This window comes from Schistocerca gregaria, chromosome 6 (assembly GCF_023897955.1).
Source record: "Schistocerca gregaria isolate iqSchGreg1 chromosome 6, iqSchGreg1.2, whole genome shotgun sequence".
NCBI lineage: Eukaryota > Metazoa > Arthropoda > Insecta > Orthoptera > Acrididae > Schistocerca > Schistocerca gregaria.
The window spans coordinates 306,106,015-306,133,755 of NC_064925.1; the positions used below are offsets into that span (position 1 = coordinate 306,106,015).

The 27,741-nt window shown below is 43.3% G+C and overlaps 1 protein-coding gene across 3 annotated transcripts in view; it reads right to left on the minus strand.

The window, feature by feature from the left end:
• The window catches only part of LOC126277929 (sorbitol dehydrogenase-like), a 142,014-nt gene that overhangs the window by 86,824 nt on the left and 27,449 nt on the right, over positions 1–27,741 (minus strand). For all 3 annotated transcript variants that reach the window (XM_049977504.1, XM_049977505.1, XM_049977506.1), the window contains 4 exons: positions 23,748–23,784; positions 19,549–19,713; positions 18,034–18,193; positions 6,936–7,120 (listed from right to left, as the gene is read on the minus strand). In XM_049977504.1, coding sequence (XP_049833461.1) covers positions 6,936–7,120; positions 18,034–18,193; positions 19,549–19,713; positions 23,748–23,784 — 547 coding nt within the window. The remainder of the gene's footprint in view (positions 1–6,935; positions 7,121–18,033; positions 18,194–19,548; positions 19,714–23,747; positions 23,785–27,741) is intronic.

Genomic DNA, 27,741 nt, shown 5'->3' on the forward strand with positions numbered 1-27,741 from the left:
GGCGGGACCCACATGCTGTTTGAGGAAAACACATGACGTCATCTGCTGTGGGGGGCTGTGAGGTAATTAATTTATCTATTTAATTTATTCCCATATCAATTTGATATCAAATATGCACTCGAAACTCCCTTATCCCACTTCTTACACTGTGGTCACAAAAATCTTGGAACAGCGGTAAGTACATATACAGATGACAGTAGTATAATGTACGAAAGGTATAAAATGGCAGCGCATTTGTACTTAGGTGATTCATGTGAAAGGGTCTCTGGCTTGATTATGGTCGCTCGACTGTATTAGAAGAGTTTGAACGCGGAAAGGTAGTTGGAGCTAGACCCACGAGACATTCCATTTGGGAAATCGTTAGTAAATTCAGTATTCTGAGGTCCACAGTGTCAAGAGTGGGCCAAGAAACCAAATTTCTGGCATTACCTCTCAGTGCGGACAATACAGTGGCCAACGGCCTTTGTTTAACGACCGAGAGCAGCGGCGTTTGCCTAGCGTTGTCAGTGCTAGCGAACAGGCAACAACGCATGAATTAATGCACAAAAATCTGTGTGGGATGTACGATGAACGTATCCATTAGGACAGTGCAGCAAAATTTGGTGTTAATGGGCTATGGCAGCAGATGACCGATGCGCGTGCCTTTGCTAACAACGTGACATCGCCTGCAGCACCTCTCCTGTGCTCGTGACCATATCAGTTGACTGTAGACAGTTGGAAAATGGTGGCTTCGTCTGATGAGTCCCAGTTTTAGTTTGTAAGAGCTGATGGTAGGGTTTGAATGCGCCGCAGACTCTACGAAGCCATGGACCCAACAAGGCACTGTGGAAGCTGGTGGTGGCTACACAAAGAGGTGGGCTGTGTCCTCCCTTTCTAACTGAACCGAACATCGACTCGAAACGTTTATGGTCGGCTACTTGGAGACCATTTTCAGCCATTGATTGGCTTCATCTACATCTATATCCATACTCCGCAAGCCACCTGACATGACGGTGTGTGGCGGAGGGTACCTTGAGTACCTCATCGGTTCTCCCTTCTATTCCAGTCTCGTATTGTTCGTGGAAAGAAGGATTGACGGTTTGCCTCTGTGTGGGCTCTTAATTTCTCTGATTTTATCCTCACGGTCTCTTCGCGTGATGTACGCAGGGAGGAGCAATATACTGCTTCATTCCTCGGTGAAGGTATGTTCTCTAAACTTCAACAAAAGCCCGTACCGAGCTACTGAGCGTCTCTCCTGCAGAGTCTTCCACTGGAGTTTATCTATCATCTCCGTGACGCTTTCGCGATTACTAAATGATCCTGCAACGAAGCGTGCTGCTCTCCGTTGGATCTTCTCTATCTCTTCTATCAACCCTATCTGGTACGGATCCCACACCGGTAAGCAGTATCCAAGCAGTGAGCGAACAAGCGTACTGTAACCTACTTCCTTTGTTTACGGACTGCATTTCCTTAGGATTCTTCTAATAAATCTCAGTCTGGCATCTGCTTTACTGACGATTAATTTTATATGGTCATTCCATTTTAAATCACTGCTAATGCCTACTCTCAGATAGTTTATGGAATTAACTGCTTCCAGTTGCTAAATGATAAAGGATCTTTCTTTCTATGTATTCGCAGCACATTACACTTGTCTACATTGAGATTCAACTGACATTCCCTGCACCATGCGTCAAATCGTTGTACATCCTCCTGCATTTCGGTACAATTTTCCATTGTTACAAGCTTTCGATATACTACAGCATCATCCACAAAAGGCCTCAGTGAACTTCCGATGTTATCCACAAGGTCATTTACATATATTGTGAATAGCATCAGTCCTACAACACTCCCCTGCGGCACACCTGAAATCACTCTTACTTCGGAAGACTTCTCTCCATTGAGAATGACATGCTGCGTTCTGTTATCTAGGAACTCTTTAATTCATCACACAATTGGTCTGATAGTCCATATGCTCTTACTTTGTTCGTTAAACGACTGTGGGGAACCGTATCAAAGGCCTTGAGGAAGTCAAGAAACATGGCATCCACCTGTGGACCCGTGTCTATGGCCCTCTGAGTCTCGTGGACGAATAGAGCGAGCTGGGTTTCACACGATCCTCTTTTTCGAAACCGATGCTGATTTCTACAGAGTAGATTTCTAGACTCCAGAAAAGTTATTATACTCGAAAACAATACGTGTTCCAACGTGTTTCCAAACAATAATATAATTTTGATGGATGGCAGTGTGCCTTGTCACCAGGCCTCAGTTGTTCACAGTTGGTTTGAAGAACATTCTGGACAGTTTGATTGAATGATTTGACCACCCAGACCGTTCTACATGAATCCCTTCGAATATTTATGGGACATAATCGAGAGGTCAGCTCGTGCACAAAATTCTGTACCGGCAGCACTGTCACAAATATGAACAGTTACAGGGGCAGCATGGCTCAGAATTTCAGTAGGGGATTTTAGACGACTTGTAGAGCCCATGCAACGCAGAGTTACAGCACAACGCCAGGCAAAAGAAGGTCTGACACTATATTAGGAGGGATTCCACGACTTTTGTCACCTCAGTGTAGAGGAGCAGCGTAGCGCCATTCAGCTGTCTATCTACCTGTCCTTGTAAAGATATACAGGGTGGCGCACGAAATTTGTTACCAATTGTTCCTTTCACAATTTACAACACACATTAGATATCCCGCTTGGATCTCTACAGCAGTACCAGCAGAGCTTGGAAAAACAGATGAGCTACGAAATGACGCATAATTCACGATACTGGCGCTAGGAGACTAGTAAACAGCAATGGCTGACGATGGCAGACTGACGACACAGCAACGACCGGCAATTGTGTTACTTTTTCATGAAACGAAAAGCCTTGTTGTGACTCAGAGGCGTTTCCGACAACAGTTTAACACACGATGGGTCCCTTGCAAGAAGACCATCCACAGGTTGTACGATAAATTTGTACAGGAAGGAACAGTATTGGAAGCGAAGCGACCTCGGCCTAAGCCTGTTTGTTCGCTGGAAAATATTGAAGCGGTACGAGTTGCTGTACAGAGGAGTCCCGGGAAATCGTGTGGAAAGGCAGCAGTGTAACTGGGAATATCCAGACGCTCCGTTCAACGCATTCTTAAAAGTGACCTCCAAATGTACCCATACAAGATGACCTGTGCACAGAAGCTCACTGAAGAACACAAGCAGCAGAGACTACTGTTTGCTCAGTGGGCGGAGGATAGGGAAGAAATTCTCAACAAGGTTTGGTTTTCAGACGAGGCGCAGTTTCATTTAGACGGTGTGGTTAACAAACAAAATGTACGCTTTTGGGCCACTGAAAACCCACAAGTGCTTCATGAACGACAACATTATGCTCCGGGGATTACAGCGTGGGCAGCAATTTCCATTCACGGACTTACTGGACTCTTTTTCTTTGAAGAAACTGTGAACAGCGAGCGTTATTTGAGTATGCTTTGCAATAGCTTCATTCCACCGCTTCTTGCTACTACCTTGCCCTTCAACACGCAGTGGTTCATGCAAGATGGAGCAAGGCCACATACTGCAAACGCTGTGTTGGTGTTTTTACGCGAGCCTTTCGACATGCGGATTATTCACTCAGATTTCCACGTTGCTTCAATGACAGACAAAATTGGCCCCCCAATAGTCCAGACCTCAATCCATGTGACTTTTCTCTTTGGGGATACCTAAAGGAAAAAATTTTCCCGAAACGTCCACGTGATTTAATGGAGCTCAGAAGACTTATTCTTCAAGCTTGCAGTGAAATTACGGAAGACATGTGCCGTAAGGTAATCACTAACTTCAGTGTTCGTTTGAAGGAAGTTAGAAAACGAAAGGGTGGACATATTGAGCATGTGCTGAGTTAGAACAAATCTCCATGGACGGTTCTGCATTGTAGTATATGTTCCTTTCAGATTGTATTGACAATAAAGTTTATAACCATGAACAAAAGGGTGACACATTTATTGCGCCGCCCTGTATTTGTAAAGTACTCTACAAATGTGCTCAGTGGCACCAAGGGTGTCTGCAAAATGTGTGGTCTTAGAGGGTCCTAGTGTGGTCTTAGAGGGACCTATTGCCATTTTATTTATGCTTGTGGCAATGTCGCACCCGCTGGACGGAGCGAATTAAGAGGCCTGAAAAAATTCATAAACACCCTTTACTGCTTCGGATCACGCTCATATTTCGTCGAATAATTTTGAACGGACCCTAGTGACTCCACTCTACGCACCAGAGCAAAAACTGAGGTCGTGCTACACTCCAAAGAGTTCAGATGTCGTTAAGTGAGGTTGGAGCCCCATGATCTCGTTAGAGAAGGGGAGAATCGTCCAGGGAGTGTCGCCAGTGTCAATGTGTTGCACCTTCCCCAGCAAATATACGTTTTCGACTGCCGAATGCGTGTAAACGAATTCCCCAGGGGAAGCTGTTGTTTCAGTGATGCTCTTTATGCCTCCACTGAGGCCTTTTTGGACCGATTTCTAGCGGTGATGTGTCTGAAATCCTTTCCGCAGCCACTCGCAAGGAAACTGTGTGATTTCAGTGCAGGGCGTCGCGGCTCTGACCGCAGTCAAATGGCTCTGAGCAGTATGGGACTTAACAACTGAGGTCATCAGTCCCCTAGAACTTAGAACTACTTAAACCTAACTAACGTAAGGACATCACACACATCCATGCCAGAGGCAGGATTCGAACCTGCGACCGTAGCGGTCACGCGGTTCCAGACTGAAGCGCCTAGAACCGCTTGGCCACACCGGCTGACCTCAGTAGTAGAGGCGTCAAGGGACGGGGTGAATTATGTTTAAGGGATTGATGGGTGAGTGACGGACGGCTTCCCTTACTGATAGAAGTCCACGGTGGCGGTGGGCAGAATTGTGGTGAATTGTGGTGCCAATGTGACCTCATTAGCTCACCATAAACGCCACATGAACATCTGAGATGTGGCTTTTTTCTCGCATGTCTCGACACCTTGTTGTCTGAAGCATCGCCGAATGCGAGGGTGACGTCGCAGGCACCACGATTTATACGTACACTGTGAAGATTTAGTTGAAATGCCTAACTCCTTAAAGAAGTACTTAACGAGTTGACTGTGGGTGAATAAATGCTATTGTTACTGATCGATTTTGTGCAATCAAAAATATCTTTCTCACTGATGAGTTACCCCATAAAATAATTCCATAATACTTTATTGAATGGAAATACGCAAAAAATGTTAGGATCTTGACTCGTTTGTTTTCATGACTAGTAATTAAAAGAAGAGCACAAGTAGCTGAACTTGATTTTTTGAGCAGCTCAGTAACAAATTTCTTCCAGCTCAAGTTTTCATGAAAATGTACACCCAAATATTCGGGGAATTCTATCCTCTTTGCTGTCTCCTGTTCATGTACATCAGACAACTGTTGCTATGACTCTGTTGCACAGAACTGAATATACATGATGTTACAAAAAGGTATGGTCAAACTTTCAGGAAACATTCCTCACACACAAAGAAAGAAAATATGTTATGTGGCCATGTGTCCGGAAACGCTTATTTTTCCTGTTAGAGCTCATTTTATTACTTCTCTTCAAATCACATTAATCATGGAATGGAGACACACAGCAACAGAACGTACCAGCGTGACTTCAAACACTTTGTTACAGGAAATGTTCAAAATGTCCTCCGTTAGCGGTGATACATACATCCACCCTCCGTCGCATGGAATCCCTGATGTGCTGATGCAGCCCTGTAGAATGGCGTATTGTATCACAGCCGTCCACAATACTAGCACGAAGAGTCTCTACATTTGGTACAGGGGTTGCGTAGACAAGAGCTTTCAAATGCTCCCATAAATGAAAGTCAAGAGTGTTGAGGTCAGGAGAGCGTGGAGGTGTGCAGGAACTCCATCGTGCATGAACCACATGTTGTGTCGTACTTGTAAAGATACATGTTCTAGCAGCACAGGTAGAGTATCCCGTATGAAATCATGATAACGTGCTCCATTGAGTGTAGGTGGAAGAACATGGGGCCCAATCAAAACATCACCAACAATGCCTGCCCAAACGTTCACAGCAAATCTGTGTTGATGACGTGATTGCACAATTGCGCGCGGATTATCGTCAGCCCACACATGTTGATTGTGAAAATTTACAATTTGATCACGTTGGAGTACATACACACGAAACTAAAATGAGCTCTAACATGGAAATTAAGCGCTTCCGGACACATGTCCACATAAGATATTTTCTTTATTTGTGTGTGAGGAATGTTTCCTGAAAGTTTGGCTGTGCCTTTTTGTAACACCCTGTAGTGTGTATCCTTAAAATTAAAGAAGAATCCATTTTCAGAGAACAACTTCATAATTCTTTCAAAAAAATCTTTAACAATTCCTTTTGTTTTTTTCTCTCTAATGGCTTTCATAATAACATTAGCATAATCTGCAATAATCTAGAGTGATTCAAATAACCACGATGTGTGATATACGTTTTCCTGCTCTTCTAAAAATTTACAAAACTAGAGAATGTGAGTTCCGTACCTACACCCCTCATATATGATCTGATGGTGGCTTGGTAATAAGTGTAAACCGTTAATCATACCATCTGAGAAATCTAAGCCCGAAAAGTACAGATTTAGAGGATTAAGTGCAGATATTGTGATTATTAGTACCTCTTGTCACACATACTTGGTAGAACAAACCAACCTAAAAACATACTAATGCTGATAGCTATAATTATTAGTTTGCAAATGAAGTAAATACTAATGTAATGCTGTTCAGTACGCCGTCCTCAGTCATCAACAAAAATGTATGCATTTATACCCCTAACAACTTGTATAATAGAAAGGTTTTTACGCTGGTCACCGTCTTTGCCTCAGACAGCACGCCTAGTCTCTATAATCACTCACTACAAGAATACTGTCACAAGCTCTGTTCAGACGGCTATTGGAAACAAGAGCTGTTGACACCATCGTACCTGTGATAACAATCCTGACCGCTCCGTACGCCCTGGCTGCACAAATGGTGGCCAGGCCAATGGGTCCTGCCCCTACAATTAAGACTCTGGTGCCACAGGACAGGTTAGCTCTCCGGCAAGCGTGTACAGCCACAGATAGCGGTTCCAGCAGCGCTCCATCCTCCAGCGTCAGATTGTCTGGCAACCTGCAAACACACGACTTTATTGGACAAACACGTTACGTCTGCAGAGTCATATCGGTATTTATACTTGGTGACCAACAGAATAATCGATCAGTCTGGAACCGCGCGACGGCTACGGTCGCAGGATCGAATCCTGCCTCGGCCATGGATGTATGTGATGGTCTTAGGTTAGTTAGGTTTAAGTAGTTCTAAATTCTAGGGGACTGATGACCTCAGATGTTAAGTCCCATAGTGCTCAGGTCCATTTGTAGCATTAGAATAATCGTAGTTTCAAGAATATACAGCAACTAGGTGAGCCGGACGTGACTTGGCTCCGATGTTGCTGGCCAACATGTTTTAAGTACCAACCAGCCGACTATTGTAGCTCGCTGTCTCGACCGTTGCCCAAAACATCAAACTATTTTCCTACTTTAGGTTTAACTCCCTTTGAAGTCTACATCTACATATACACCTACATATATACTCCGAAATCCAGTATATGGTGCATGGCAAAGGGTATCTGTGCCACTATTAGTTCCACTTCCTGTTCCAATCACTAATAGAGTGAGGGAAAAACGACTGACTATATGCCATCCTATAATGGTGTGGGGCGTGTGCAGTTGCTGTGGTCTGGGACCCCAGACATGTCTAGATACGACAGGTGACACGTACGTAAGCATCCTGACTGATCACCTGCATCCTTTCATGTCCGTTGTGTATTCGGACGGACTTCCAGCAAAACAATGCGACACCCACACGTCAAGAATTGCTACAGAGTGGCTCCAGGAACACTCTTCTGAGTTTAAACACTTCCTGTGGCCATCAGACTCCCCAGACATGAACATTATTGATCGTACCTGGGATGCCTTGCAATGTGCTCTTCAGTAGAGATCTCCACCCCTCGTACTCTTACTGATTTATGAACAGCCCTGCAGGATTCAAGGTGTCAGTTCCTTCCAGCACTACTTCAGACATTAGTTGAAACCATGCCACGTCGTATTGCGGTACTTCTGCGTGCTAGCGTGGGCCGTACACGATATTAGGCAGATTACCAGTTTCTTTGGCTCTCCAGTGTCTATTGCTTCGTAGCGATCAGTGAATACTCTTCTAAGAAGGTTCACACATTTAATAAATTAGATATCACTGAAATGAGTGCCAAATGTGCTGTTATTGTAATTTTAAAAACAGATAATTTTAAAACTAGGGCGCCCACAGAATGGCCGGCCGCGGTGGTCTAGCGGTTCTAGGCGCGCAGTCCGGAACCGCGCGACTGCTACGGTCGCAGGTTCGAATCCTGCCTCGGGCATGGATGTGTGTGATGTCCTTAGGTTAGTTAGGTTTAAGTAGTTCTAAGTTCTAGAGGACTGATGACCACAGATGTTAAGTCCTATAGTGCTCAGAGCCATTTTTTCGCCCACAGAATGTAGGTGCAAAATACAGACATAGGCACAGTCACTCAGCAAACCCATATAAGAACAGAAGGGGTTTATTAAAATTCCGGTAATGACTGCACTCAAAAGCACATTGGGCAAGCTGGTAGAAGTTTCGAAATCGCCTTAAGGAACATCTCAATGTAAGCAGTTTGATACATGAGCTAACACCCTACGTCAGTGACAATCAACATTCTATTTCAGATCTCCACAATCACTTCCAGATACCACGTAAAGAGGGCAAGGGTGGTGTTTTAAAGGCGCTTAAGGAGATACATATAATACTGATAATACTCTCAACAACCGAAAGGAGTTAAGACACCGGGCTTCATTGATCAATATTGACTATTCGAAATTTTTAAGTAAGGGGTCTCTGTATCTAAGTAGCTGGTTAGCTTGTTACAGTTTACGTTAATATCCAAGTTTACTCTTACTGTCGGTCCGTAAGTATGTCATCTGATCCATTCAATGTGTACACTGTTTTAATGTAACAGAAGTGAATAGCAATCTTTAAAAAATGTTTGTCACCTCAGCAACGTCATTATATTTGTATCACCCACTTCCTATTCTTATGTTATATGGAGAGTCGAGTCTCACAGTTCGCGTGGCGACCGCAGTTCCTCAACACATCACTAGCAACGCGCTTCTCTTATCTTCTGTGTCGTCCGCGTTAGTTCTATTTACTTAATAATCTCAGTACTCATACGGCAGCCACCGTACACACACCGGCAGCAAAATGTGATCATCTCACTGCTTGTATTGTCAGCTGCTACGATAATCATTACGTTGGTGACGAACACACATAAGCGAGTCGGCTTCCAGTAAGTTTGGTCTTCAGCATAGTCTTCTTACTTTCGATCATGGGTGGCTCCCAAAAGATGTTAAAAACAATTTAGTTTTCGTCGTTAACTATTTTATTCTTCAGTTACTCCAGGTCCCAACATTTTCCTGGATAACATTTACGAGGGACATTGTCCGTTGCTTGACATAGGCCCACAGGAACACAGTATTTTAATTGGTAAAGTGGCGACAGTTCGTGATTTTAACACAGGTTAGCCCCGGTTTTGGCACTTGTTCCATGTTACATGTGGATCGTCTCGAGTTTAGTTGTATCACTGGTTTTTAGTCAAGGTTCATTTTCAGCTTCCTAATTCCATCCCGTCGTTTTTATAGACTGGACATTCGTCACTGATGATAGTTTTACCAATTGAAACTGAGAACATTGCCTAGCCACAGTATTCTGTAATAGCTCCCCACACCATATGACGTGGCATTGTGAACAACCATCTTTAGGCATGTGATTACAAATCTCATTTATTAAATACACTTAGTCCATTTTTTGTGGGGCATACGTGATCCATACCTAATTTCATGACTACAAGTATATTATTTTCTTCCTTTTTTGAGTTTATTCACTCAGAATTCATGATATGTCAGATAAATTCATTTCCCCATTATCAGAGTAATTGTTTATAAAATTTTCTGTACACATATATACCAGAAGATGCAACTTAAAAGTTGCAAAATCGGTTGAGTGAGTCTTTAGTCGACTTCAGTAAAAACATCAACTGCGAACTTTTGGACTTTTCATTCAGTTTCATATTTTAATAATTTTAACACATGTAAACAGGTGATTTTTTCCGCCATGTACAAACTCTAGGGACTGGTGGATGGGGGATACAGAACAAAAAGTCTAATGGTCTTATGTTGGGAAATGCGTGGTTTCCATGCTAGAGACCATATATTCAGTCGTACATCGTTACAGATACTGCTGTCTAATACGTGCTGTACCATGCAGCCACAGTTACAATATGTGTTGAAAATGGTTTCAATGTGCCTCAAAGCATGCGGAACACGCTGTAGCATGTTCTGTCTCACAAGCTCATATCCGCCAGGCTGCAGCCAAACAGTGTCAAAGGCAGCATAAATACGCTGTCCACTGTCTCCATATCTGGAATCGTCTCTGCATACACAATACTTTTGAGACGGCTAATAACAAGAAATCGCACGCGTTGAGATCCGGTGAAAGAGTAGGCCATGCAACTGGACCCTCTCGTCCGATCCCGTAACTAGGGAACACAGATTGAGATGTATCCGGACGTTAAGGGCGAAGTGGGCTCGAGCACCATCATGTAGCAACCACTTAAACTTTTGAATCACCAATGGCACGTCTTCCAGTAAGAGAGGCAAAGTCTTCACAAGAAATTAAGATAGTGTCGACCTGTTAGGCGATGTGGAATGAAGACTTGTCCCAAAATACGGTCACAAATTATCCCGGCCCACACATTCCAGCTGCACCGATGCTGATGATTCACTGTCACCACACCATGGAGGTTCTGCATATTATCCCACAGATGACTGTTATGAAAGTTGAAGACACCACTCCGCGTAAAGGTAGCCTCATCTGTGAATAGGATGGATGACACAAATCCCGGAATCATGGTTGCCTGGTGAAGAAACCGATGTGGGACATCTGTCGGTAGTAAGTCCTGCACACTCTGTAAGTGATAAGGGTAGCGACAATTATCATGGAGAATGTTCCACACAGTCGTCTGGCTTACTCTGTACTGGCCTAGGGGAAACTGTTCTCAATGCAGAACTGTCGCGAGGGGCGTTCAACATAACGAACAAACCAACTGAACCACATATATTAGCATTAAGGCTTAATTCGCATGATTGTGCGTCTAGTGGCACCGGGAAGTCGCTTTGGGTAAGTTTGGAGTCAAATCTACCTGTGGGTACAGTATGTGTTATTGAACCATTGGAAGATAATGAATTTTTCGACCCATTGGGTTGTTTTGTGAAACATAGTGTTGTGCACGTACAGGAGGGGAACGATGGGCGAGTAGTTCCCGTGAACGTGGATAATTTAGCGCTGTAGACGCGAATTTGGAAAAGGAGTTTTAGTATCAAATTTGTATGTGCCAGATGACGAAGACTGGTGTTCGAGAGGTAGGCGAAGCGATCAACCACTAAATGCCGATGGAACTGCATTGCGTGACAAAATTAAGAATTTGAAAGGAGGAGAAAGAAAACAGGTGGAAGAATGATTGTGGAAAATTAAGGATTTTCTTCCACAAGGGCCGTTACCAGCAACTCCATTAGTTCAACATAGGATACCAACAGGGAATGAAGCACCTGTTTACTGTAAACCATACAGAATACCGAGGTATTTGCAGCCGATTGTGGAGGATTTCATTGATCATCAACTTGCGGACGGTATTATAGAGCATAGTAATAGTTGCTGGGGAGCGGGCATTGTCGTTGTGCCTAAAAAATCTATGGGTAGAACTAAGAAATACAGGTTCTCATGTGACTACCGATACCTCAATAATAAGACAGTAATGGACGCATACCCCATTCCAAACATTTCGGAGACTTTAAATCACTTAGGACAGTGCCAGTACTTTTCTACTATGGATTTGACAAGTGGTTATCATCAGTTAGAGGTGGCTCCAGAGGATAGTCCAAAAAATGCTTTCTCTACACCTGAAGGCCATTGTCAGTACATTAGAAAAACGCTCCGGCAAAGTTTCAGAGGTTGCTAGACAGTGTGTTGAGGGGTTTGAAACAACGGTAGCGTCTGGTCTATATGGGTAACATTATAGTGTTTTCAAGTAGTATGGAGCAACGTAGCGGTTATGGGAAGTCTTTATGAGGTTAAGAGCAGCTAGTTTGACGTTGAGCCTGGAGAAGTGTGATTTTGCATTAGAAGAAGTAAAATATTTGGGTCATATTATCAGTAAGGACGGAGTGCGAACAGATCGGAGGTTGGTACAGGCTGTAAGGGATTTTCGGGAACCGAAAACATTTAAGGAGGTGCAGTCATTCATCGGAATTTGCAATTTCTATCGAAAGTTCATGAAAGGTTTTCAGATTTTAGCACAGCCGTTGATGTAATTGTTACAGAAGGGTAAGAAATTTGAGTAGACAGAAGAGTGTCATAAAGCGTTTGACAAACTGAAAGAAGTGTTAACATCAAGTCTGGTTCTTATGTTTCCAGATTTTGAAAAGGAGTTTACACTAGCATGCGATGGATCGAATCAAGCATTAGGGTGTGCTCTTAGTCAGGAAACTGGTGTGGAAAGAACATCCTGTAGCCTATGCGTCTAGGCAGTTGAATACAGCAGAGAGGCATTACTCAACAACAGAGAGGGAGATGATTAGCGTAATCCATGGGATCACATATTTTAAATGTTATTTATATGGGACAAGATTAGTGACAGATCATGTTGCGTTGAAGTGGTTGTTGGGGTTGACGGATCCGTCCACTAGACTCGCTCGATGGGCTGTGAGGCTTAGTGAATTCGACTACGAGGTGGTGCGCATGAAGCACGGTAATGCGGATGCACGTAGTAGGAAGGTGACAAAAACCGAAGTCATAGGTTATGACCTAGCAGTATGGCAAGAATTAAAGGATGCGGACATGGAGGGGGTACAGCGACGAATAGGAGAGTGGCGGAGAGGTATTGGTGGAGAGGTAGGAAAGGAGATGTGGATCAGTATGTCACGAATTGTATACCATATGCGCAGATAACAGATTTGAGCCGGAAACAGATACAGCTACAACGATTACCGGAAGCAACATGTCCATTCTCTTTGCTCAGAATCGATGTCTTAGGACCTTTTAGGCGAACACCATTGGGAAACAGATTCATTCTGACAATAATAGACCATATTTCAAGGTATGTGGAGATTTTGGCTATGCCAAATGAATAGACAGAAATGGTGGCGCAAGCATTAGTAAACAATTGGATTTTGAAGTTTAGTGTACCAGAGACAATAATTACTGACCAAGGGACCAACTTCATGTCGGATTTAATGAAGGAACTGTGTAAATTGTTGAATGTAAAGAAGTTGAGGACGAGCGCGTGGTATCCACAGGCAAACGGAAGGACAGAATGGGTACACAGAAAAATCGGGAAGAGGCTGAGTTTTTATGTGGATTCTCATCACCATCAGTGGGACGAGTGTTTGAAGCATATTGTATGCGCATACAATGCACAAGTCCATACAAGTACCGGTTTGTGTCCATATGAGGTAGTGTAAGGGCGAAAAATGCCGTCACTGTTTGATTTAGTGAAGCTACAGAAAGGAAGGACCAGTGAATCTGTACGTCAATTAGCTAGAGCAATTCGGGATGTTTGGAAACGAGTACAAAAGGCGAATACAAAGGCTTTGGAAAGGCCGGGAGACACAGTGAAGCGGAAAGGAAGTTTACCACAGTTTAGAGTGAGGCGATGGGTAATGCTGTCCAGCCCCTACACACAAAAAGGAAAAACGAGTAAGTTCCTCACGAGTTATCAAGGGCCATACCAAGTTGTTGAAGCCACATCCCCCATTAATGTTAAAATTCAGCTGCCAACGAGAACAACGATAGTACACATTGGGCAGTTACGGCCATTTACGGGTTGCCCGGATGTGGTTCCATGAGTATCACAGGAAGGAAAGAGGAAGAAAGAGAGAGTGGAGAGAGGTGCTAAGCACAGAGAAAACCAGGAAGATAGAGTACAGCATGAAGTACCGGATGCTTTGTGCTCAAGAAAGTAGTAGAGTATTTGTAGTTTTTTATTTTTTATTTTTAGTGTCATGTATCATTGGGTTTGTGTAGAGTAATTAGGCATGGCATTTTCACATGTTGTATGTATTTTCGAATGTAGCCTGCTGCGGATAGCAGTCCTTTTGAAGAGGGAGGAAAGGTGATGGTGATACCTGTCCTCAGGTCACTGAAAAGGAAAGTTTAGCGTCTGACGTATGTGGAGTGTTGTTGGAGGAGAAATCAAACGCAGTTCTGGAGAAATAAAGGCGTCTGAGTAAATTTTGTGGCAAAACCGTAATAAATATGTGTTGAACGATGTCAGAGTCGTACGATTTCCTGTTTAAATTCTTTGTTATCGACAGTGCTGGGTCACGAAAGTCGTGTTTATTGCACTAGTTCATATAATTAAATTTAAGGATGAATGTAGTCACACAATCGGTGTTGAGATTGAATCAAAAACAGTGCCTATTGGAGGAAAATCTGTGAAGCTACAAATATGGGACACATGCACGGTGCAGTTATTTTTAGCCAGGGGGAAAGGAATAGACTATCGAAGGGACATCGTGGAGCCAACATTGAGCTTGCAACAAGAGGGGTGCATATAAGCCGAACAGATTGTTCAACATCTTGCTCAGTATAGGGAAAGGCAACACCAAATAACGATCATTATGAACACCTCTGTGCTAAGTGTCATCGCAGCCTTAACTTTGCTATGTGATGTTTTCATTCTGATGAGGTGGAGAGCAAATCCCATATGGGAATCAAGGGTAGTCCAAGTCCCAGTAGGTTGGATATCGAGAGCATGAGACGCGTAGGAAAGGGAATGATCGAGCAGTGGTCGTCCAGTACGGAATTTTTATGTTTTGTTTCATGTCATGGTTTTAAGGGGCACTAAACCACATTTAAGTTTTCTAGCAGTAAGGAAATGTGTCATAGGCGCCGACTCAAACAAGTTAAGAGCTAGTTAAGGGGCGATTTGGGGACCGGATCTTTCCGAAGAGGGGGATAATGTAGAGGCACCACCCTTTAGGATAGGGAAAGTTAGTTTTGTGCAATATTCTGAGCACAAGTTACCGCCACGTGTGGGCCAGATTGCAGTGAATACCAACAGTTGCGAAGTAGAATGGAAGCCACAGGGCCGTTTAACCACTGAAAAGCGTAAATGCAGCGGTTCGCATGGTGCAAATTACAAGCAGAAGGGGCCAACTGGTGCAACTAGGGTGTGGTGTGTATGTGACTCGGAGCAGCACGTTAAAAAACAGAGGAACACAGCCGCATATAAATAGGTGCTATTTACTAATCAGATTCATTCAAGTGTTTCAGCTCTCTTGGACGGCGACGCGTCTAACACCACTGGGCTACACGCAGCAACAGATGGGGCCCCAGCATTCCAGTCCATGGCTGGTCATTGGTTCGACCTTTTGAGGCCGACGCAGGGTGTGCAGCCAGCCAGCGGTGGGCCACTCTTCGACTCGCTATCATGGGTAGTCGTCTCTGCTCTCAACACTCGCCACAGACTTCCCGAGGCGAGGGAACGCCGGATAGCGGGCACTTGTTGCCACCGCTATCTCAGATATGCCAGCGAGGAAGAAGCATTGTGGGGCTGGGCTGGCCTATGGCTCCTGGAGGAGCAGCACAGAGACAATAAGGACAGTGGCCGCTGAATTGGCTGCTGGCGCAGAGATCCTGACATAATCGAAGCTCTGCAGCTGGCATACAAGGCAGGCTTGACACAGCATTGCGTTACTGGGCCGCTGGGGTGCTTCCTCAGCATTGCGGGGCCCTGTGACGCGGACTGAGGTGAACGGAGAACTGTAGTGGAAATCAATAAATCATTTGGAAAGTTCCTGACGAGTTTTAATACATCCTGATACATTTGGCGGCAGAAGTTTCCACTACAATATACAACATTCATAGGTGAACCTGCATCTAGGTCGTAAGTGGATTTAAGGGGAAACAAAGCTTTATTCTCATAGCGCAGGCCTACCTATGGTATACGACTACGCAACCTGGTCCGAGAGGCCTGCTTGGCAATGTTTGCACTGCAAATGCCGTTTCCGGCCACCGTGCTCTCACATTCTAGGACATTTCTCGAATTTTTTACGTCTGATTTCAACGTCAACATTAACTAATGCTACATCAGTGTAATGGTCTTCTTAAGAGCTATCAAAGGCATTTATAAAAAGTATACTGTTGCATTGTTGGTACTTCCTTCAGTGTCTCAATTTACACCAGCGATAAAAACATTAACCAAACAAAAATATACATGTCCCTCGACGCTCTAACATTTGCCACAAACCGTGTATCGATTTGGGTAACCATTCACGAAATGCCTTTATATGGAAACAGCTCTCAAAACGGATCGCCTGAAACCAAAGGCACGTATGTGGACGACATATTCATGATTTATCAGCACGATGAAGAAAATCCACAGGGATTTCTGTGCCATCTCAACATCACGTTCATCATGGAGATGGAAGAAAATAGATGGATACTATTCTAATAAAGAAGAATCGTGATGACATGATACGACAGTCCGTCTACAGGAAGAAGACACACATGGAACTGTACCTAAACACCAGTAACTGCCAACATCCAGTGCTCACAACCCTGGCATACACAGTGTGAGCCATATGCTACAAGGAAAGTCTGTCTACCGAATTACACAGCTCTGAAAATCTTTCGCAACAATGGCTACTCGGAAACACAAACAGAACGAATCTCCAGCCAAGCTAGAACAAGAAAGAAACAATACAGAAGAAGGAACCCAGCGCCCCGTGTTTGTTCGGCATACAGGGCCACCAGAAGCCTAGATTGCCAGAATAGTGGAAAAGGACAAGATAAAAACAGTTTTCCGCTCAACTGTTAAAATCAAGAATATGTTTGGCTCAGTCCAGAACCAACTAGGGCTATGGAAACCTAGCTCTACTGCATCAGCTGCAAGTGTGGCAGGCAGAATCTCGGCCAGACAAAGTGATGCATCTCGCAGCGCTGTTCACAAAATATGAAGAGCGTTCTCCTTGACCAATCCGACAAGTCTGCTGTGGCTAAGCACAGCATTAACCATGAACTTGTTTGTTTTTGTCAAAGATGTCGTGCAGCGGCAATGGGTCCTGGGACTTGGTCATCAAAGTGACAGTGGGAATACGAATGCATGACGACCTTGTCAATCGGGATACTGGTTTCCAACTGAGCTCCAAATTGGATGTGACGTTACCCGTAATGTCCAGTGTCCACTCCTCCCCCCATTCCTCCATCCCCCATCCCCCCCCCCGTCTCTTTCAGATCTATAGTGACGCGATTGGCACACCTGTTGGGCCCACGGCTATGGAGTCTGCTATCCAGCGAATATAAAGGAACGAACTGGACATGGGGCCGACTCTTCGCGAAAATTATGAGTACGAAAGTCATCGACGCATAGCAGCAACATGACATTTCATCAAATAATTACTTGAGTGATTAAATGTACTACGAGTCTCTGGTCAGTATCCCCAACGGTTTAAACACAAGGCTGACCTGCGTAAGCTGTTTAGAAAGAAATGTCATAGTTACTGTCTTGTTGGTAGCATCCTAACACATGAACAAATTAGCAACGTTTTTTTCAAAATTGACCTTATGGGGATAAGCGTTACTTTCTGTCGTTCCCAATCCACAAAACTTTATCATGTCTACACATTCCACCGTTTTATAACCGTTGACACAATTCAATATAATGAAAGTAATGCACTGTCGATCCTTTGGGCTGAAGAATAATGAATTTCATTGCAACTTGTAAAATTAAAAACGCCATATGACAGTACTGTATTTACGCTCGTACAGCTTCCGTGTCAACTATGAAGATGTAGTCCTCTGCCGTAAGGCCCAGTAACTCATTTACTCATTTCTTCATCGCATAATTACAGCTGCATAGACTATCAGAATGGATTACAAGACAGAAGCTAATTTTGTATCTAATGCGGCTCGCTTACTTGTGGCAGAAATCTGCTGTGTGCACGTAGTAACGGCACATGGTTCCGTCAACCGGCGGAGTTGCACAGAAAATAACGTCAGGGCAGAGGTGGTAGCGACCTTCTTTGCAATAAGAACACATTCTGCACGGTGTGCCAGGTTCAAGGGCTACGCGGTCACCTAAAACAAAGAAACGGCATTTGCAAAAAAAAAAAAAAGTTTTGAACTGTGGTGTAGAGTACAGAACTTTTGTGGAAATATTGTAAGTAAAGACCCCAAGACTTGCAAGCTCTATAGAACGGTTAGTAACAGCTATAACATGAATATAGGCAAAATTAAAACACGGGTAATGAGATGTAGTCTATTAAAATCACTGGATGCTTCCAGAATTAAATTAACATATGGAGTGCCGAAAGCAGTAGATAAAGTTTTGCTGCTTGGGCACCAAAATAACAGACGATGGCAGATGTGGAAAAGATATGAAATGCAGACTAGCAATAACAAGAAAAGTGTTTCTGAGATAGTTGCTTTTCTTTAAAATTTCACCGCTGTAGCTTTTATAATAAAGGAGATCTAAGCCAATTATAATTATTATTGCGTACTGTTGTAAAAAAGTCCCTTGCATTATAAAGTTAATTTCTTTTGGCTTACAGCCAGTGAATTTGAGCACCATTGACGAAGTATTTACTAAACGTCCCGAAACGTATGAAGTCATTTTACACTTCTGTAATAAAAAAACAAAATGGAAATTTTGGTAATACATTTAAAAATCTCCTACAGCAAACAAAATTTAAATTTGCTACACCACTATAAAATTATGAGATCAGGTTTAGTGTTTCATTGTTGGAACTGCAGTGCATCTAACATCGCATAGAAAGCAGAAAATTCTGAAAATAGTGCGTTAAACATGAATAAAATATTTATACGGCAAAAATCTACTCCATTAACATAAGTTCAATTCAGCTAAGGAACCTTACAACATTCCTCCTCACTGGTAAGCATGCGACTGGGATACATACTAGATGTTACATCTGTTTACTCACATCACTAATGTTCTCTTGTAGCATGCAAAAATTGTGGAAATTATCAGAGTGTTTTCTATTTTATCCTTGGACAAACGAACGCCTTAATATACTCTCATAAGTTCAAATTCATTTCATTTTATAAATATTTTTTTGACGGGAACATCAGGGAATTTCGAGTTAATACGGAGGCTTACTAATAGTTTTTCTTCACGCACACAATTTGCAATTGGAACGGGAGAAGGAGTAAATTATATTGGTACAAGGACTACTCTCCACCACACGTCTAGAGGTGCCTTATAAACGTAGATGTAGGTGTTCGGTGAGGAAGAGCCGGACACTCATGATCTATTGCCAATATTGCTATGAATAGTACTGATTACCATGTAAATTAGGTTCGTTTATGTAATTATCCAAAGACAAAATTCTTCAGTTGTTTTCTTTACTGTACAGTTTTGCACCATGAAATGCGTTTCCTTATGTCCTGTAATATTAAATAAGATGCATACTTACCCTCTTTCAAGTCCTTCACACAAGGCCCAAGTTTTTCAACTGTGCCCGATGATTCATGGCCAAGTACCATGGGATCCTTAACCACAAAGTCGCCTATTCGACCATGCACCAGGTAATGTACATCTGAGCCGCATATACCAACACTGCCCATGCGTATAAGCACTTCTGCAAAATACAAAAATTTCGATATTGTTTAAGCCAAGTTGCATCGTTTAACTGTAACAGGTTACTACAGGTTACTTCAGTGTTATACTAATATACCTATAGACCGAATTGCTTATCTTTTTTCTTTTTCTTTTTTGAATCATTATATAAAGCAGACCGAAATACTTATCCCATTTCGATACCGACTAACAAACTGTAGCGTTTATGTCTAAGGCATACAATATAAGAAACATCTGGTGGTGAAATATAATGTTATAATTAGCCATTTCCTTGCTTAACTCATTTCTATGGAAAACTTATATTTAAGTACTACACACATCAAAAAAAGTTTTACATCACCTCAGTTCCGAGAGTTACGGAAACAGAACAGAAAATTATAACATCATTTCAGCCCTTTCTATTGCTCATGAAAACCTCACATTGCATGTTGTACTACCATACAGCGAGACCTTCAGAGGTGGTAGTCCAGATTGATGTACACACCGGTACCTCAAACAGCCAGTAGCACGTCCTCTTGCATTCATGCATGCCTGTATTCGTCGTGGCATACTATCCACAAGTTCATCAAGGCATAGTTGGTCTAGATTGTCCCTCTCCTCAACGGAGATTGGGGTAGATCCCTCAGAGTGGTTGGAGGGTCACGTCGACCATAAAAAGCCCTTTGCAGTCAAAACCAGGCATGTTCGATAGGGCTCACGTTTGGAGAACATGCTGGCCACTCTAGTCGAGCGATGTCGTTATCCTGAAGGAAGTTATTCACAAGAAGTGAACGATGGAGGCGCGAGTTGTCGTCCATGAAGACGAATGCGTCGCCAATATGCTGCCGATATGGTTGTACTATCGATTGGAGGATGGCATTCACGTATCGTACAGCCGTTACGGCGCCTTCCATGACCACCAGCGGCGTACATCGGCCCCACATAATGCCAACCCAAAACAGCAGGGAACCTCCACCTTGCTGCACTCGCTGGAAAGTTTGTCTAAGGCTGTCAGCCTGACAGGGTTCCCTCCAAAGACGTCTCCGACGATTGTCTGGTCGAAGGCATACGCGACACTCATCGATGGAGAGAACGTGATGCCAATCCTGAGTGGTCCATTCGGCATGTTGATGGGCCCATCTGTACCGCGCTGCATGGTCTCGTGATTGCAAAGATGGACCTCGCCATGGACGTCGGTAATAAAGTTGTGCATCATGCAGCCTATTGCTCACAGTTTGAGTCGTAATGCGACGTCCTGTGGCTGCACGAAAAGCATTATTCAAGAGGGTGGCATTGCTGTCAGGGTTCCTCCGAGTCATAATCCGTAGGTAGCGGTCATCCATTGCAGTAACAGCCCTTGAGCGGCCTGAGAGAGGCATGTCAGCAACAGTTCCTGTCTCTCTCCTCCATGTCCAAACAACATCGCTATGATTCACTCCGAGACGCCTAGACACTTCCCTTTTTGAGAGCCCTTACTGGTACAAAGTAACAATGCGGATACGATCGAACAGCGGTATTGACCGCCTAGGCGTGGTTGAACTACAGGCAACTTGAGCCGTGTACCTCCTTCCTTGTGGAATGACTGGAACTGGTCGGCTGTCGGTCCCTCTCCGTCTAATAGGCGCTGCTCACACTTGGTTGCTTACATCTTTGGGCGGGTTTAGTGACATCTCTGAACAATCCAAGGGACTGTGTCTGTGATAAAACATCCACAGTCAACGTATATCTTCAGGAGTTCTGGGAACCAGGGTGATGCAAAAGTTTTTTGATGTGTGTGTAACAACAATGAACTTTTTGCCACTTTTGTTACGTGGCAGGTTACGCCCAAACTGTCATGTAACCCACTACTAAATTTTAAAAATGTTTTACATGACAGTTTGGGCGTAATGTAATATGCTGACCCCAGTAGCCAGTGCAGTGAGTTCTTTGACGTTACTTGAAAACTGCAGTCAGTAATGACTATTGTCAATGATGTGCTGCCAACAAATTCTTCTTCTCGTTTCCTCTCAATAGAGTGTTGCAGACTTCTTTGCCTGGCTCGTTGGGGAGCTTGTTTGGTGCTGGAAACATTCTCTATGCAGGCATTGTACAGGGAAATGGCAGTTTCCTATATCCCCACAGCAGGAGTATAGGTGCGGGCAGAATGAATTCCATACAAACTGCATTGTGCGAGACACGAAAAGGAAACCGTTTGGCTAGATAAGAGCTGAAGGCCAGATGAAAACTTTTCATAAAGTATCAGACCGTGGGACCAGCCACTGGAAAGTCGAGGTTGAGCTGGACTCAGAACTTTCAGCCACTACTGCAGCTGTCTTCCATACATACACCGTTTGGGTGGTAAGAATGTGCCACCAATGCAGCCATCGAGACGAGGGGAATGCAAAGCTAATTAATTTGCATCAGATTTTCATTACACGGCTAGTTGCACCCATCACTCACTTTGGCGAAAGTGTTGATGTTCGTTGTTGGTTGTCCCGGGATCTTTTTTTTAAATCACTATCCTTTGGGCACTCGTTGGCCGTGTCTCATATTATGTTTTTGTGTGTCCATACACCTGCACCAACCCTTTAATTCGTGTTTGCAATCTCTTGTGTATTTATTAAATGTATATATGCTTGCTTTAGTGAGCAAATCATTTTGCTTGATATTTTATGGCAATAAACCAGCCTGTTACAATGACCACTCATTTACTTTTGTGGTTCGATGAATTCCTTCATTAAGATATTCACGTGACGTGAGGTACCCATACTATCATGCTTCGCTGGGACACAACTAGTAGTCACCTTTTAAATAAGATTTTATCCATTGCATAACTTCGTTTCTCTTACATTTGCATGATCTTATGGGGAGCTTCCCATACCTGCAGGTCACCAGGGATCGAATCTACAGCAACATAAGGGTATGCTAAACTGCTCAACCGACACCTCACACTCCCAAATCTCAATTTAATATGTTTAGGAAATATGAGAATTATTTTTCGAGATAATGTTGCCATCTATTCAATACACTCTAAATTTATATTTTTACTTATATTTATTTACTTTACTCAACCACAGTATTGTGATAGGAAGATGTAGCAAGCCACGTTTTTTCTGGCAGAGGTCCTCATAGCCCTTATCTACAGGATATATATTATTGAAATTTTGACAAAATGGTCATTTCAAATGAGTCAGATGGTGCAACAAAATGATTTTTCTCCAGAAAATACCATAATCACCACAATTTTCGATACATGGGAAGGAAACTAAGCTAACTACATCTTATCAACATTTATTCAACAATTTAGGCCCTGTTCTCTTCAAACATAGAGAGTGCAACGATGGCTAGTGCAACGACATACTAACATTATTTTAATACCTTTAATGTTGCAATGATACGACACACCATAGGTAATTACATCAATGAGGAGTTGAGAAGATGTTACGAAGTAAGTGGTTACCTAAATGGCTCCCACTAAGATTCCTGTCATGATACATCCCACCATCTTTACCCATCTAATTCTCTTTCTGTAACGAAGGAGATGTAGTGATAAAAGTACTTCTGCCAATATTGCTCTGGTTTCCAGTGCTATCGGTTTTTCTAGGTTACAGTAAACCGTTATTTGATGACAGTTCAACTACTAATTGATGTTATCAACTGTCAGGAACGAATCAATGTTGACTGAAAGTCATTTACTAGAAGTATTTTATTTGGTATATCAAGAACAAAATATTGGTCCAAGCATTATACAGGCTTGTGTATTTATACAGAAATATCTCTCTGAATGCTATTCACAGAAACATGTTGGCATATACAGTGATAGAAGGCCTACCAAAGGATTGAAACTGTTAGTTTTATGGTTCAAGTGAAATGATAGCACAGTTTTGATGAAAGTTCCTCTTTTTTTGTTCATAGTAAAAATTTAAACATAATAAGTATCAAATGAGGAAAGAACGAGATATGATAATATTACAATTATTTTGCAAATAATTCATTGTGACTACTGCCTAATTGCATGTAGTAAAAAGTAAATTAAAAATACAGCTAAAAATATAGAGAACTTTCACTATAACTTACGGTTTTCCTTTGGCTCTGGTGGCATAGGTCTCTTTTCCTACAAGAAAGAAGAAGAATTTCAAGTTCAAAAACTAACTCACTTTCAGGAATAGAAGATTATAGAAATAATAGTCTGTGTAGCCTCAGATCACTCATCAAGTGCAAGAGCTTATATAGAAGGAAAGCAGACTCTGTATCAAAATTTGAATGCTGATGAGCTGGCCAACAGGGACATGAAATTGCCAAATTGCAAATTTACTCTGCATTTTAGGTAATGGACACCTTTCACTCAAAAGCAAAAAGGACATCAAGTATATCTATACCGAATTACACAGTCAGATCAACACATATTGATTATTTCAGGTGTATTCATTAGCAAATGATAATTATTATGTTGACTATGTGATAAGATATGTAAAAGAATTTTAAAATATTGGATTAATCATAAGCTGATGCAAATAATTTTTTCCTGATACGCTACTGCCAAATTTATGCACAAATAGAATTGAAGTCTTCAACCAATTCTCTAGCAATAAGAAAGTATTTAGAAGTCACTAGAGGAATTTGCTCATGTAACCACATAGAGTCACACTGACAACTTCGGATATGCAACTATCTCTGACAATAGCAGCTCACAACAAACTAAACGGATATAATATAAATTACAATGAATCTTACAATAACAAAATTAATTTTATATTACCTTGAAATCAAATATTTATTGTGAAATATTGTGTATAATTTGAAACAGCCATTTTATCACCGTGTTATATGTTTGAGTCCATATATAAAATGATATACAAGGTGAGGTTTTTTATCTTGAGACAACGAAATATCTCATAAACTATTCATCGAAAAACGTAAAAATACATGTTCAATATTTTAAAAAATGCTACCCAGCATTACCAGCGTTGATCCCCTGACCCACCCACATGGGATTGGGATGGAAAACATTGAAATTTTAAATAGGAACATCCCATTTTATTTTAGAATCGGACACTCTAGGAAAAAATGCGTAATTTTTGTACATATCACTTACATCGTTGCGTGATATATCGCGCTGTAATCTACAAATAACGCAGCTGAATTTCAAAACTGTAGTATTTCGAAAAAAATGAATAGGATCAAGAACAAAGACAGATGTGTGTGCCAAACGACTCAGTGTGTTGTGGTTTTCTCCTTGTAGCTGTTATGAAACACTCATTCATTAATTATTTTATTTGATCTCGTTGGTTACATGTTAAGTACGTTCATCCATAACGTGACTGCGATGTTCGTTGGAATGCAAGCTATTACGGTAGAAGACAAAATTGTCAGGAATGTCTACAATGCTCAACGTGTTCCAAACAGAGTGCGATCACGTGGTGCCGAGTTAGTCGACATTTCTCCACTGAGAGAACTAGACAAGCACGAAAAATGAATCGTCGAAGGGCAGTTGCTGGATAGAATAAATGAACTGCGATATTAGGTGCAGTGAATCATAATCCCCACATTAGCACTGGGCTATTAATGGTGAATTAGTCAGACTACCGTTTGCCGAAGTTCCCTCCGTCAAGAATTCGTGGCAATGATTTTCAGAATCAAATATCATTTCGCCAGTGGTCGCTTCAACAAATAAACAGAGGCCCCAATTTCTCTCCTCGAGTGTTGTTCTCCGACAAGTCGAGCTTCACGAACAACAGCACACTTAATCACAGCTTGCACTGCTTGAATGTGGAAATTTCTCATTTATTACCCCAAGTTGAACATCAGATCCGTGTTATGTGAATGTTTGGCGTGGAATAATTGCTGACAAACTCGGTGATCCATTCTCTGTCGATGGCACCATAAAGCGTGATTAATATCGAACTTTCTTGGAGGACGATCTTCCAGTATTGGTTGCAGACCTTCCCTTGGACTTTGAAAAACAATATGGTAGATCGGAAGAGGCAGTCAATTGTCTTGGTCTGCAAGATCATCAGATCTTACTTCTCCTGACTTTTGTTTGTGAGGTTAGTTGTGAAGTTTTTAACGAAGTGCCAACAACGCTCAATAATATGATTCAGCGTCTCCCCGGTTCATGTCAGAATATTACGTCGGAAACACTTCTCAGTTGTGTCGAACCATTCCATGGCTGGCAAAATAATTGCAAAGAGGCGGACGGCGACATTTCTGAGCACATAAAAGCGAAATAATTCTTAAAAGAAAGTATTTGGTGATAGGCGAGAGGACACACCTCAAACGAGCACGCCGTTGACGAGAGGTGGGGAGCGACGACTAATACAAGCTTTTTTCACAATAACTGAACTCATCTGGTTTTCATTTTTCTCCAATGCATTTTCTTAACAATATCGTTTTTAAACTCAATTTTTTTGTCAATCATAGCGCCATCTTTCACGCAACGAAAAAAGTGGTACTTAGGAAAGTTATGTATTCATTCCCGTACAATCCGAATCTACGATCAAACTGAGATGTTCCTATTAATATTTCAAAGCATCTTCCCTGACCCATTCCGATGGACTGCGGCCCGGGGATCAACATTAGTATCGTCGGATTTTTCCGCTTTTTAATCCGATGTGTAGTTTTCGAAATACTTCGTTGTCTCGAGATAAAAAACGCGCCTTGTAGTAACCACGACCAACAGCGGGAACGCCGCCGGCGGTGGAGCACGCACCACCGGGTAACCACATGACGAGTCGGACGACAGACCAACGACAACTGACAACAACCGGCCACGACCGACTATGAGCGACACAACCAATAAGAGATAAACAACGGAGGCTTGTGGAAACCACAACACCAAACACCAAACGTAAATCCACTCGGAACCAGAGCCAGGCAAATGTCAACAACAAGCAACGACCAGAACGCAGTACCGCCCAGATAGAAACGAAATCCAGAGCGAGTACGAGACTGGGTGGACTAGGGCAGAGCGGGTCCCTACATAATAAACTGGATCCCCCCCGAAATTGGTGCATAGGGGCGGGCGGAACGAGGGCACGGGTTGTGAGACGTCCGGAGGGACCACTGGGGGAGGGAAGGGCAGACGGTCTGCGGCATCCATCAAGGTGTCACCAGAGGGCAGGGGGTCAGTGGGCGTCTGCAGAGCAGGCGAGCAGATGGAGGTTGAAGGGAAGGGCCCCACCTCGAGGGACGTGTCCGCACCAGGAAGCAGGGAACGCGGTGGAGGAGGAATCAAGGCAGGGGCCCGAGGGCGGAGTTGGTTATGGTGGCGTCACTCGAGCCCTCTGTGTGTCTGTACGGTCGTCACGAGCCGCCCATGAGCCGCTGTCACCGTAGCGGGCGTCCATGCAGGTGTGCTGTCATAGGAGCGGGCCCACACGGCCATGCCCAGGGCGTAGCGCCGGGAGGGGCGAGACTGGGGCCTAGAAGGGGATGGTGTCAGCAGGTGGAGGAGGGTCCGAGGTTGTCGCCCGTGAAGGATTTCAGCAGGACTATATCCGGCCACCGGTGTAGTGCGGTAGAAACAAGGTGAGGGCCGAGGTGGTGGCCGATGCCTCCACTGATTTCATCAGCTGCTGTTTGAAAGTATGGACCAGGAGATCCGCCGCGCCATTGGATGAAGGATGGAAGGGGGGAGAACGAATGCGTTTGATACCGTTAGCTAAGCAGAAGGCCCGGAACGAGGACACCGTGAATTGGCGCCCGTTATCTGTGACCAACGTCTGAGGAAGGCCTCCAATGGCCAACACCTGGGCGAAGGTGGTGAGGGTGGCGTCACTGGTGGTGGATGCCATGCGAACCACATATGGGTATTTGGAATAGGCATCAACGATGAGGAGCCACATGGAGCCTAAGAACGGGCCTGCAAAATCGAAATGGATCCTGTCCCAGGGTTGGCTGGGTGTTGACCAGGCGCAAAAGATTGTGGAGGACTAGCCTGATGATGTGCACACACTGTGCAACCACGGACCAGGTGCTCAATGTCTCCATCGATCCCCGGCCAATAGATATGTCGTCGAGCCAACGCCTTCATGTGAGACATCCCCCAGCGTCCACAGTGTAATACGTGCAG